Source organism: Mustela lutreola, chromosome 6 (genome assembly GCF_030435805.1).
Source record: "Mustela lutreola isolate mMusLut2 chromosome 6, mMusLut2.pri, whole genome shotgun sequence".
Classification (NCBI taxonomy): domain Eukaryota; kingdom Metazoa; phylum Chordata; class Mammalia; order Carnivora; family Mustelidae; genus Mustela; species Mustela lutreola.
The window spans coordinates 16,770,864-16,784,338 of NC_081295.1; the positions used below are offsets into that span (position 1 = coordinate 16,770,864).

Genomic DNA, 13,475 nt, shown 5'->3' on the forward strand with positions numbered 1-13,475 from the left:
CTGCCGTGACGTCACCGGTTGTCATAGCAGCATCCGCCAGAGTCGAAGAGAGGGGTGGATCGGGGCGGAGCGCGGCTTCTGCGGAGGACAAGCGACGCTCTCCTCCTGCAGGTCTGCCTTCTACCAAAATGAGCGGCCTGGACGAGGGCAACGATCTTGCTGCCGCTCAAGACTGCGGCCAAACTACTGCCGAGCCTGCCCCGGGACATCCGGACCTAAACCAGTGCCAGGGCGAGGAAACCGAGGCGACGCCGGTGATGGCGGACACAGGTGAGGGCAGTTTGGAGACCGCCGCGGAGGGAGGCGCACCCCAGAACCCGGCTAGTTGTGCCCCGGTGCTCCGCGTTCGCATTTTTGGGAGTCGCGGCCGTGTAGCGACCAGATCGGGGCAGAGAGAGGTTCTGCTCCCCACGGAAGGCTTGGCAGCCGCCCCTGCCTCAGCCTCCGCCGCGGTGGCGACCGACAATAGCCAGGAAAATGGCTGTCAGCCTAGAGAGCCGCAGGGCCCTGCTGGGGAGAAAGCTCTAGAAGCCTGTGGCGCAGGGGGGCTGGGGTCTCAGATGATGCCTGGGGCGAAGGCCAAGGACATGACGACCAAAAAGTGCGCCGCTTCAGCGGCTGCGGGAAAGGAGGGGGGAGCAGAGGAGGTGGTGGAGGAAAAGAAGGCGATGCAGAAGGAGAAGAAGGTGGGAGGAGGGCTGAAAGAGGAGGCCCCGGGCAAGGCCCCGAAGATCAGTAACTGCATGGATTCGCTGGAGGCCATCGATCAGGAGCTGTCCAACGTGAATGCCCAGGCCGACAGGGCCTTCCTTCAGCTGGAGCGCAAGTTTGGCCGCATGCGAAGGCTTCATATGCAGCGCAGAAGTTTCATTATCCAGAATATCCCAGGTTTCTGGGTCACTGCCTTTCGGAACCACCCCCAGCTGTCACCTATGATCAGTGGCCAAGATGAAGACATGATGAGGTACATGATCAATTTGGAGGTGGAGGAGCTCAAACACCCAAGAGCCGGCTGCAAATTCAAGTTCATCTTTCAGAGCAACCCCTACTTCCGAAACGAGGGGCTTGTCAAAGAATATGAGCGCAGATCCTCCGGAAGGGTGGTGTCTCTTTCCACTCCAATCCGCTGGCACAGGGGCCAAGACCCCCAGTCCCATATCCACAGGAACCGGGAAGGAAACACTATCCCCAGTTTCTTTAACTGGTTCTCAGACCACAGCCTCCTAGAATTCGACAGGATTGCCGAGATTATCAAAGCAGAACTGTGGCCCAATCCCCTACAGTACTACCTGATGGGTGAAGGGCCTCGCCGTGGAATCCGAGACCCAGCAAGGCAGCCAGTGGAGAGCCCCAGGTCCTTCAGGTTCCAGTCTGGCTAACTGATGACCTTGTGAGAAGCTCCAGCACAAGTCTCCTGGCCACCTCCCTTTGAACCTGTGCTTAGCCAACAGCATGCAGTCTATTTGCTTTTTCTTCACACTGGACTATTTTATCCTTTGGTTCTTCTAAATCTCCAACAGTCAGTTGCAAGGTTGACTCTTATACGCTTGTGTTCTTCTTCCTCTGGACCTTTATGCTCTTCTGTATCCTGTTACATGTTCCAAGTGCATGGCCTTGTACTGCTTCATGCCAAGCACATGATGCTGTAGATAGATAGACACTGCCTTCCTTTGCATGCCTTGGGCCCTGTCTGTGACCATGGTCTTCTCCGAGTTTTTTAAGTGGTTATCTACCACAAAGAGGCTTGAAATACCTTTGCAGATAACTAGCTGGGCTTCATACTCTATGCTGACTGTCCTCCTGATACCCGTGTACTGTATGTCAAGTTCTTTGAATTTCACTGCTGCAAGATGAAGCTGATCTAGATGATGCCAGCCGTCAACCCAAACTGGACATTCTGCCTACCACTGACTGGTTCCTACCTGCCTTCCTGGCCTGTGCCATCCACCCAGCTTGTTATGTGGCAGAATAAGGTGGCTGGTGGGTGGCTACTAGGCATGAATGAGGTAACAGATGAGAGGTGTTCAGTGTTAACTGCATTAGTCTTCTTTTGCCTTTGGGCACTCTGCTTTGTGAACAGGTACTGACAGGTGAGTATGAAGGTCTGTGCTGTGGCCCACCCAAACCTGCTCTTAGCCTTCTGGATGAGCTTTGCCTGCTTCCTCAGCAACTGTCTGTGGATTTAAGCTCCCAGGCAGCACATAGGGAACTTCCCCTCCAACCCCCTGCCCCATCAGATGGTACCTATAAACCCAATTGGCTGTTGGGCAGCTTGGGCGGGCATATGTGATGGTGCCCAAAGCAAGGCTGGTAATGGTTCCCTTCCAGCAGTTAGGCTTTCTGAGCTGTAGCCAACCAACCGCCCTGAATCTGGCCAACTTTGTTAGGCATCCCCCTGCTAACTCTTGCACTCATTCTCAGAATGATAGCAGGAAAGTTGCCGGGGTGAGGGCACTGGGGGAGAGGTCATTCTGGTTTGTGGGGCCTGTTCTGTATCTACTATCTCCCTCCCCCCCCCCTGCTTCCCTCTCCCTCCCTCCCTCCCCCTCTCTCCTAAACAGTTATAGATCAGAAACAAAATCAGACTGGCAAAAGCAGGCTTTTTGTTTTATTTGCTCTCAACTTGACTGTGTCCAGAGGGAGAAAGGCACTCACTGCACAATAGACTCCAGATCTCTATCTGTGCTCTTTTGCCTTCATGCCTCCCCCTACTCTGTTTTTAGTAGGGTCTGAAAGTTTCAAAGGGAGACCTGTGTAGGTTGAGTTATGTGCAGTGTTCTTTTGGGCCAGCTTTGACAACCCCACCCTTTCCCCCTGTCCATTTACCAACACCTGTGTTTCCTGAGTTTAGTTTGAGAGGCAGAGGGGAAAGACAGGGGGCCTCACAGGGATGGATTTAAGGCAGACCCGAGCAGGTTGTGGTGTAAAGCAACCAAAACTTACTTTCACTCTACTTCTTTTCACTCTTTTTTTTCTTTTCACCTTTCTTTTCCAAACTTGGAAATTTGGGGGGTGGTGGCCTTGGATCACTTAGAAATAACACAGGGCAGCATTTTGAGGGTCACCTCTGTCCTCAACTTTATTGCTGCTCTGATGTCCCAGGGGCCTCCATCCTGGCCTTTCTGGTTCTCCTGCACTTCCGCATTTCTTTCCCTGCTTCTGTCCCCCCAAAACTAGGGAGCAGCTGAATCTACATGTGGGAGATGCCAAGCTTCCCTCCTAGGGGTCTATGAGGATGTGTGGTGTCTGTCTGGAGTTCCAGGACAGTTTCTAGTAGGGGGGACAGCAGTCAGGGCTGTCTTTCTTGGGTGGTATGTAGTGATAGTAATGACTCTCTGCCTTTCTCCTTTTTTTTGAAGGCCTTTCCCGTAAGCTCTGTGTGTTTGGGAGGCCAGGGCACAGCAAGTGGGGAGGGTACTGTAGGCGGAGGAACCTGAAACCTGTTCATTTCAGAAAAGAAATGAACCTGCTGTGGAGTATTCTTGGAAAGGCACGGAAAAGATTGGAACCCTGCAGGGTTGGGGGTGGTGGGGAGCGGTCCCTGAAGCTTTTCCCAGGAAGGTGGGAGAATCAAAGTGGTTGGTGTTTGAAGAGGATGCTTGGAGTACTTTTCCCTAATTCCCTTGAATTCACCAGTCGATTTTTGTACACAAAAATGCAAGGCTGAATGTTTTCTCTCTATTATCGTAGGATATTTTTCTGTGTGGAAGATTAATGGTATGTGCTCCTTATTTCACTGTATTTGAGTAGAATCCTATTAATTCCTTTCTCTGTTTTTGCTTGCTGGCAAAATTGACATTTACAGGCCTGCTTTTTGCTTGTAATTGAGTGCAAAAATATCAAAATTGTTCCTGTGCAGTATGAAACCTGTGAATAGTCATTAATATATCAGCTTGTTCTGGTCTGTCTTCATATATAGTTCTATTCTAAGAAATATAATTTGAATGTGATCTCTGAAATTTTGCAAATTGTTGCTGTCTTGTGAAAGTAATCTCAAGAAGAAAAACACAGCTCTATTGTCTTGATATTTCTTGCCCTAATGGTAATGTTGTACTTGACATCTTACGTTCCTAACCAGTGTACGTACTTGTAGAATTGCTCTGTCAGACTAAATGAGGATCGTTAAGTACTTCAGTCTTCTTATATGTGCGCAAAGGAAAAATAAAGTCTGTCACTGCTGTACTTCTTGTTTTCACCAAAAAATAAAAATAAAGTTCTGTGTTGTCTAGGCTAATAAAAGGTTGGGAAATCATTAAAGTTACCAAATTGTCACAGTAAGCATTGCCCTGAACTTCAAAAAAAAAAAAAAAAAAAAAAAAAGCCACCAAATTTCTAGGACTTTTTTCTTGAAAAATGGTAAATAAGAAGACTAACTAACTTTATGCTCATGAACAAAATTTTTCCTATTCAACTAGTGCAGTTCTTGAAGGCAACTGAAGCACTTTTTTTTTTTTTTTTTTTTTTAGTCTGTACTAAACAGTGTTGTTAGTAGAAAACATTTTTGGCTTTTTAAGTTTTTATTTTAATTCCAGTTAATTAACATACAGTGTTATATTAGCTTCAGGCCTACAATACAGTGATTTAACAATTTCATATAACACCCTGTACTCATCTTAGCAAGTGTACTCCTAATCCCCATCACCCATTTAACCCACACCCTCACCCTCACCCCTCTGGTAGCCATCAGTTTGTTCTCTATAAATAAGAGTCTGTTTCTCCTTTTGTCTTTTTTTCCCCCTTTTCTTGTTTGTTTCTTAAATTCATATAAATGAATGAAATAATGGTATTTGTCTTTCTCTAACTTCGCTTAGTGGAAACAATTTTTAAGGCACCATTCTTGTTTACTACATTTAACTGATCTTCTTTTTTTCTCAGTGAGCTTAAGATAGACTTTTGGAAGAAATTAATTACTGTACTCTGTAAGTGCTTAATTTCTTTTCTTACAACACTGTCGTGCTCTAAAAAGAATAACAAAAATTGTGATTGACATGTAGTGTCTAGAAACAAATGATCTCAGACATCTAATTAGTAATGTTTTGCTACTCAGCAACTGTCACATGAAGGTTTTAGAGCTAAATACTTCTGTATTCTCTGGAGTTGAGGGGGCTGTGGATATTGCAAGACCTGTGAAAATGAATGGTATTTTTAGCCATCTAAACAAAAATTTTACATAAATGGCCTCAAATTATTATTAAAGGGACCCGCTGACTCTTGATGCAATTCATACTTGCAGGTTTTACTTAAGTATATATTTTTTCTAGACCTGGAGAACTTAAGTTTCAGAGAGCTAGGTTTTCTTTGCAAACTATACTCTGATCCAAACTCCATAGTCTATTTTACCTTTTCAGTTCACTGATCGGTTTTTTGCATTGTCAAGCACCTGTTTCAAGCATTCTCTCCTTTCTGGACATGGTCAGAAAAGTGTCATTTTTGTTGTCCTTGGTTTATCATCAGCTGTAACCAATGGTATTCATTTTTCTAATAGGTTGGTGCCAGTCATTTGTTAGATTTCTGTTCTGTTAAGTTAGACTCAATTAGACATTATGTAGTTTTCACTTACAAATTAATTGGTTTACTCCCATATCCCTGCCCCATTTCTTTTCATTGGCTTTTTTTCTTTTTCAATTCTAGACCCAAATTATTCCTTATGCAGACCTCCAAGTAAGTTAAGTGAGGTTCTCTCCTCTGTTCACCAAGTATCATTTGGTCTGCTCAGACCATATTGCTGTTAGTAGGGTCATCCTTCATAATTTCCCTGGACCCCACATAACAGAATCTCCGGGAGCATTCTTTTCCATTTCTGGATATTCAGCTAAGACTTGACAATGACAAAAGGCTTCTCTAGCTTTCCATACTCAGGGTCCCATCTCCCACTACTGCTGTTGCTGTTTCTGCTTCTCCTTTATGTCTAGTTGAGTCGTTTCTGTAATCAGTGTTTATCATAGAAACAAAAATTACCTGTATTGTTATTGAATCCCCTGCTCCACAGACTCACAGTTGAGCCTTGGATATCTGATTTGTGTCAAAGATACGGTCTCTAGTTTGACAGTCTCAGGAAATCCCGGTATGTCTGGCACATCCATTTGTGTTCTGTTACTTTTATAGTTCTGACACAGATCTTACTATCTCCATTTAAATATTTGAGAAAACAGGCTCAGAAAGTTGAAGTAAATGTGCTTAAGATGCAAGTCACTGAAATGTATATTTTTTTATTTCAAGCCTAGGGTATCTTCCACTGTTATAAATATCTGTACTAAATTTGGCATAAAACAAAACTCATTTATGTGAATAATCAGGACTCAGTTGAAGTTATTCTTCATTCATTCATGATTGGTTCTTTTTTCTTTTTTTTTTTTAGGATTTTATTTATCTGTCAGAAAGAAAGAGAGCACAAGCAGGGAGAGTGGCAGGCAAAAGGAGCCTGATGTGGGACTTGATCCCAGGATCCTGGGATCATGACCTGACCTGAAGGCAGACACTTAACGACTGAGCCACCAGGCATCCATGATTGGTCTTTGAAAGGTTACTTTTTATCACTTAATACACGGTTCCATACAGTCACAGATTAAAACACTACGGAAATTTACAAATGCAATCTTTTTTTTTTCTTAAATATTTTATTTATTTATTTGACAGAGAGATCACAAGTAGGCAGAGAGGCAGGCAGAGAGAGATGGGGAAGCAGGCTTCCTGCTGAGCGGAGAGCCAGATGTGGGCCTCGATCCCAGGGCCCCGAGATCATGACCTGAGCCAAAGGCAGAGGCTCTAACCCATTGAGCCACCCAGGCGCCCTACAAATGCAATTTGAGAATTGCCACAAAAATGAATGAAATTAGCAGTTTGTTGACTTCATCAAAGGGAGTAAATGTACAAAAAGGACTTTAAATATTTATGAAATTTAGTTGCTAGGAACTGTAAAATGTTGACATTTGTATTAAATTTAGAGAATTTGAGTATTTTCTAATTGATTCAACATAGTGATTGCTTTTAATAGGTTCTAGTAATTTATTTTAATTAATTTTTTAAAGTTTTTTTTTTTTTTTTAAATTTTAAGTACACGCTACCCCCCAAGGTGAGGCTAAACTCACATCCAAGATCAAGAGTCTCATGCTCTACCAACTGTGAGCCAGTCAGGTGCCCCATCCTTCTCATTATTAAACTATATTAAGTTTTAATCTTTACCAAGAAAGTGCCAACGCCAAAGCACCAATAAAGTAAAATAAGGGTTTTTTTTTTTTTTTTTTCTTCTTCTTTTAAAGACTGAGAAACAGGTGCACGGTATGGAAAACTGTCAAGCAGTCTATGTAATATTGTAGTAGTTTTTCTAATTAATGACCTGACCCAACTTCTCTCAATAGGCCCAGATATCCCATCTCCCATTAAGTTTACTTGGATCAGTCTTCATTATTCCTTTTCCATTTTGGTTTTCTCAGCACCAGAGGGGAAATTTGCTAAGTATGCAAGGTGAACATTTGAACCTGAAAATGAAGAAAGAATAGACCTGCTTACTGATGACTTTAGTATATGTGGCTTCTAAGAAGAGTAGACTTCATTATACATTTTAGGACTCCGTGATTCTTGGTTTTCTATTTTACTCTCCCAGGTAAGTTCTAGGTCATAGATCTTTGCTTTATTATTTTTTTACTAAATTGTTACTTTAGGACAGAGCCTGTGTCTTTATTTGTAATCCCTTACATGTCCTGCTGTGGTGTGACTGTTAAATTTGAAGTGTGGTTTTAGACTGATAATTTGCCCCAATCTTACAATGTTGGAAGACTTTAAGGTGTCAATCAACTAAGGTCATGAGTTCTGGGGTGAAACTTGGGCTCATGTACAGACTCTGATCCTTAGTAACAGTACAGTTTTGAGTAATTATGTTATTTAACCTCCGTGAATTTCAATGTCCTTCTCTGTGAAATTTTAGTTATGCACACCTTATAGGCATGCTGTAGGGGATAATTGGGTACATGAAGTAGCCTGGTGAAGAGTTAGCACTCTTTGCCATTATTTTTTTACCATTATTTCTGAGGATGATTCTAGAGACCAACAAGAGACACCTTTTTGAATTCACCCAATGTGGACTGGACCATGCCCAAGGATTTTCATGGGCAGCACACTGGGTGAGTTAACTCTTGAGTATATCCCTGTCTTATAGTACTCTGGAGGTCAACTCTTACAATAACCTTCTTCTCAACACCCTGAGAAGAGGTAAGGGTATGTTACAGTAACATATTTAAGAAAAAGCTATCCATATGACTTTAATATAGTCAAGGTTATGAGAGTTTGACATTCTATTTTATGCTGGTTTGTTATATATAATAATCATATAGATTTGAGTTTCATTCACACCAATTCAATTAAAGTGTGGGTATACATATATAAGTGTGTATATATACGTGTGTGTGTATTTTTTTTTTTTGCTTTAAATATATTTAAAGTTGTTGGATATGAAAATTGGTGGGTGTAATACCTGATTTCAGGTTAAAAAACTCAGAAGTACAGTTGACTCTTGAACAATATGGGAATTAGGGCCCCCTCCCCCTTGCATAGTAAAAAATCTGTGTAATGTTTGACAACCCTGCCAAACTTGACTACTAATACCCTACTGTTAACTGATAACATTAACACATAGTTTGTATATGTATTATATGCTACATTTTTATAATAAAGTAAGCTAGAAAAAAGCATTAAAATCATAAGGAAAATACATTTACAGTACTGTAGAAAGAAACATTTGCATATAAGCAGACCTGTGCAGTTCAGACCCATGAATTTCAAGAATCCCCTTTAGTTGATTTTAGATTGCAATTAATTCATGGTTTAACTGAATTTTCTGCTACCTCAATATTCCAGAAACCAAATTCTGACAAACTTTTACCATTGTGACATTCAGATCTCTCCTCTGCTGATGAGATCAAAAGTGGCCAGCAAAGAAAATCTAAAATCTCTTGTATCTATTTTTAGTCATCTTTCAGATGGTGAATGTTTGCCTGCATGCTAATATTAAACTTAAATCCTCTGTCCACTTACACAATTTTCCAGCTTTCTTCATTTAACTTTATTAAAGAATATACAGCTTTTCTTCTCTTTTTAATTTTTATAGTGCCATTTAAAAATTATTTTTACTTTTCATACACAATTAGAAACACTGGCACTTTTTAGAAAAAATGAAATAAAAAAACTTAAAAGGTCTAATTATAGTTCAACAGAAAAACAGCATTCATTAGAAGAACTGAGTCTGCTGGAATGATGGTAGGAAACTTGGAAATAAACCTTCACCTTGTCTTTTGACAAGATGAAAAAAACAGGTCTGATTGGGTAGTTGGTTACTTGTTGGGACCCCTTTCCTAACTAGAGGTAAAAGTAGGATGAGAACTTTGAACTTGAGCCCATTTTTTTCACTCCTTAGTGACAAAAATGTGTAATTAACATATTTTGGGGTTCTCATTTTTCATATTAATAATAGCAGTTTATAAGCATTTAAAGATACATTCTTCTTTCCCATTGACAAAATAAATTCACATAAGAAAAAATAGCTTTATTTTTAGAGAAATTAAATATCTATTTGCATACATGAGACAGTATCTTTCGTTTAGCCCTAAGCTGATTGTGTGTTTGTTACCATATTCCAATAAGATTTTGGAAATCAATTTCAAATACATTACCATATACTTATTAGTAGATATCAAACAGAGCTACTGACATTAAGGAAAAAATTTCAGTAACTGTTTACCCACCCTGAGATACTCATTCCCGTAATACATTTGGGATTATTTGAGCATTTAAAAATTTAATGAAATATTTATCTTTTCATTACATGCATCAATATGTTAAGTTCTCTGCTACAATCCAGGTAAAATAATGATAGCGACCATTGTGTTTTCTGACATGGAGAGAGTGAAATTATAACATAAAACAGTAACCAGGAATTTATTGTAAACTTCTGGCTCCAGACATCTTGCTACAAGTAGCTACTATTAGAGGACTATACAAAGCTCATGGAACACAGTGATCCTGGGTTGTAGTATAACTATAAAACCTCTTAAAGGGTTTTTCTCAATCTTTTTTTCATTACTATCTCCCCTCCCCCTCCAGAAAAATTAAATTCAACCAAATTAAATTTAATTAATAAATTTAACTTTAAATGCTATTTCTCCCTAACGAGAGAAATTAATGCTGAAGAATAAGATTTACTGGGTAGGGTTGAGTTTTGGAGGAGCACAATTCACTGCATTATCTAATTTTTTTTCACCCCAAGAACTAATTTTTGTCCCATTGAGAATATATACCTTAAGATGAATGAAAACTAATTATATAGCCTTTAACATTATTGGGGGGGGGAACCCTTATAAGTAATATTAGAGGTTGAAAGAGTTGTTTCTCATCTCATTTCTGACCCATACTGATTTCACAAGAAATCTTTAGCTCCTTGTTTTGGAAAATGTAAAAATAGCATAAAACCTGATAGATAGCTTGGATAGTTTGTTCTCACTAGACTCAGTGTTTTTGGTTATAAATGGAAGAAACAGATATAGATCAGTTATTCCCAATTCTGGCTACATTTTTCTTGGGGCAGGTAAAGATGTCAATGCTCATCTATATTTCCAGACCAATTAAACCAATATTAAAACACAGGTTGCTTGCTGGGTAGCATTCCCTGAGCTTCTGATTCTGCAGGCCTTGTGTGGGGCATGCAAATTTGTATTTCTATCAGATTCTCAGGTGATGCCGTGCTAGTGGTTTGGGGACTACACTTTGAGAGCCACTGGTCTAGGCATGTGTGTCAATATGTATGTGTTTGCCTGTGTGAATATGTGTATATATTACACAGATGAGTCCTAATCCCTAGGTGAATCCTAATCTCAGAACTATCCATATAGAAAATATTAAGGTTCTTTTCAGTTATAAGATACTGTGATTTTAATCTAATGAGAATTGTTGCACATCAAGATGGTCTATACAGAAAGGAGACCTGTGGAAAAACATCAATTTCTTGGTCAGTTATCATTAAGAATTTGTTCCTATAAAGCATTTTACAGTATTTTTGAAAGGTAATATTTTTACAGTACACTTGTTGCATATATGGTTCTTCCTTTTTCAGATAAGACCGTTTATTTGGTTGTCAGTGTCTCATTATTTGATAAGATCAGTGGAGGGTTTGGATAATAGCCAGCTGTTTTTGAACTGCTGGAAGAGAATCTTGAAAATCTGTAGTCCAGGGGTAATTCTGGGGGAAAAAAAAAATTATTACTTGGCAGATCTAAAAAGGCCATTCATAACTATAAACAAATCAAAATTTGAGTCATTGGTAATAAAACTTATTTTTTTAGAATTTTGTGATTTTTAGAATTTTAATATTTCTTTTGTCACCTGGATAGGTTGCACATAACATGAAGAGTATAGATGTTTTTCTCTATAAAATTTACAATAATATTTAAGTCAGGATACATTTAGAAGTTTTATAAATCATCTTCAGAGATCTAACGAGTGAGTTTAATTTTAACATTCTCTGTACAGAAGTTAACATATAAAATAGGCATGCTCACCTAATTTTTTTTTTTTAATTTAAAAGTCTCTCAGGCTCTACTCAGAGCATCATGTAACTGATAAATGAGAACGAATAATCTTCTTGGCCCTTAGTAGTAAGAGTAATAAGTAATAGTAATAAGAGAGCTACTAAGAATAATTTTTGAATGCTTAGATAAATAAGAATTTTAATATAGACAGTATGGCAGCTTTCTCCATATAATCACCCCCCTCCTCTCTCTCTCACACACACACACACACACGCACATGTGCGCGCACACACGTGTGTGTGTGTACATAGCCGCAAGGGAAACTGGGAGAGAGAACATAAAATGCATACTTTATTAATGGTGAGGCACTGTGACATCTTTAAGTTTCTCAAAAGCTAGCCTTCAGATATCATCTTCCCAAATGACTTCCAAGGCAACATTACCAGAAATATTACAAGTAAAACACTATGATACATGCCATGTTATGATACTCAGTCCACATGAAGATACTGGGCAATAATCCTTATTTCAAAAATCTCACAAGTAAAACATCATTTGGAAGTACTGAGTACTTTGAAAATGACACTAGTATAAAAATTATACTTTATATTAAATGCCAGTGAGAATCATCAATCCCAAGTAGTAGAGGAAAACACCAGTGTAGAAACTGGGAAGCAGGATACTGCCTTTCTGACGCCTGAGAAGCCCAAGATGATGTAAACAGAAAAACTTCCAAATATTAGTGAGTTTCATCGGTCTTGACTGCTCACTTAGCTGTGGTATATTTTGAGCCAAACATTAAAAAGGCATTGGAAAGTAAATTTGTTAACAATGAGTTTCTAAAATCATGTATCTGAGGTCTTGGATTTCTGATATGCCACTAAAATAATACAGGCTCACTTCAAACAGTCATCATCTTCTCGGTCTTTCCTATACATTTGCTAAAGTAAATGTCTAGGTCTCTGTGTAGCTATTACTATAAGGTTAAAAATGGTTACATTATCATAGTGCTTACAAACTAGTCACTATAATGTCTATAGCTTGCAAGTGCAAACTTATAAAATCTATAAATATGAATTTTTGTATTTATATGTCAATGAAATAACCAAATCTAATACGATATTCATTAAGAAAGAAACATTTCCTGAATACAAAAAAGGTTTTAAGAGGCAAAGGGGAGTATTTGTTTTTCACCTCCTATGTCATTTAAAGCAAACATTTTCTCTTTCAGGTAGCAGAAAAGATCCATTAAGAAATCTGGCATTGTATAACCAGGTGAGATCAGATGACTCTTCTATTAAAACAAGGATCTCCAGACTGGGGATTCAACAAGAGGGAAAGAATGGTGCTCTTTGGAAGAAAAGACAAAAGCAGAAAAAACGGAATTCTTCTTTGCCACAACAATATTCTATTAAACTCCGTGTATTAAATAAACTATCCTATCAACCATATTGCCTAGCAATTAAATGAAGTGAGCCAAAATGAACAAATATCTTTGAACATTAAGTTCAATGTAAAATAGAACAGAAACAGAACAACTCTTGGATCTTTTTTAAAGAGGTATTAGCAGGATAACATATATGTAAAGATTCTATCCTCAATATGCCTGAAGCCATAAGCTGTCAGTATTTTTCTCCCAGCCATTTTTCTTGCTTGAGAGATATGGTAGATTATATAGTAATATCCGACTTTACTGAATATGCTACTGAACTAGTCAATTTCAAGTTTTCTGTGAGATAAAACTTCTATATGAGAATGTGAACATAGCAGAGTGCTAAGTTAGAGACTAACACTTTGCTTTTTGAGGAAGTATCCTGGACATCAAAACAACTGAGTATGACCTATTAATTCCTCCTTTCCCCACAAAAAATTGGTACATGTTTAGCTTTGTTTGACGACTGTTAAGTCCTTCTTAATATCTTCTCCTGAGAAAAGGTAGAAGACAAAAGCCTAGCACCA

General features: G+C 39.2%; 2 protein-coding genes across 2 annotated transcripts in view; one reads left to right on the forward strand and one right to left on the reverse strand.

Annotated features, from left to right (window-relative positions):
- Positions 1 to 22: 22 nt before the first annotated feature.
- TSPYL4 (TSPY like 4) lies at positions 23 to 12,791 on the forward strand. The gene is made up of 3 exons (XM_059176803.1): positions 23 to 2,090; positions 7,434 to 7,603; positions 12,748 to 12,791. The coding sequence occupies exon 1, from the start codon at positions 129 to 131 to the stop codon at positions 1,377 to 1,379; it is 1,251 nt and encodes a 416-aa protein (XP_059032786.1). The 5' UTR covers positions 23 to 128; the 3' UTR covers positions 1,380 to 2,090; positions 7,434 to 7,603; positions 12,748 to 12,791.
- Positions 9,518 to 13,475, reverse strand: part of NT5DC1 (5'-nucleotidase domain containing 1) — a 135,187-nt gene continuing 131,229 nt past the window's right edge. Inside the window, exon 12 of the mRNA XM_059176802.1 lies at positions 9,518 to 11,227. Coding sequence (XP_059032785.1) covers positions 11,112 to 11,227 — 116 coding nt within the window. The 3' untranslated portion in view covers positions 9,518 to 11,111. The remainder of the gene's footprint in view (positions 11,228 to 13,475) is intronic.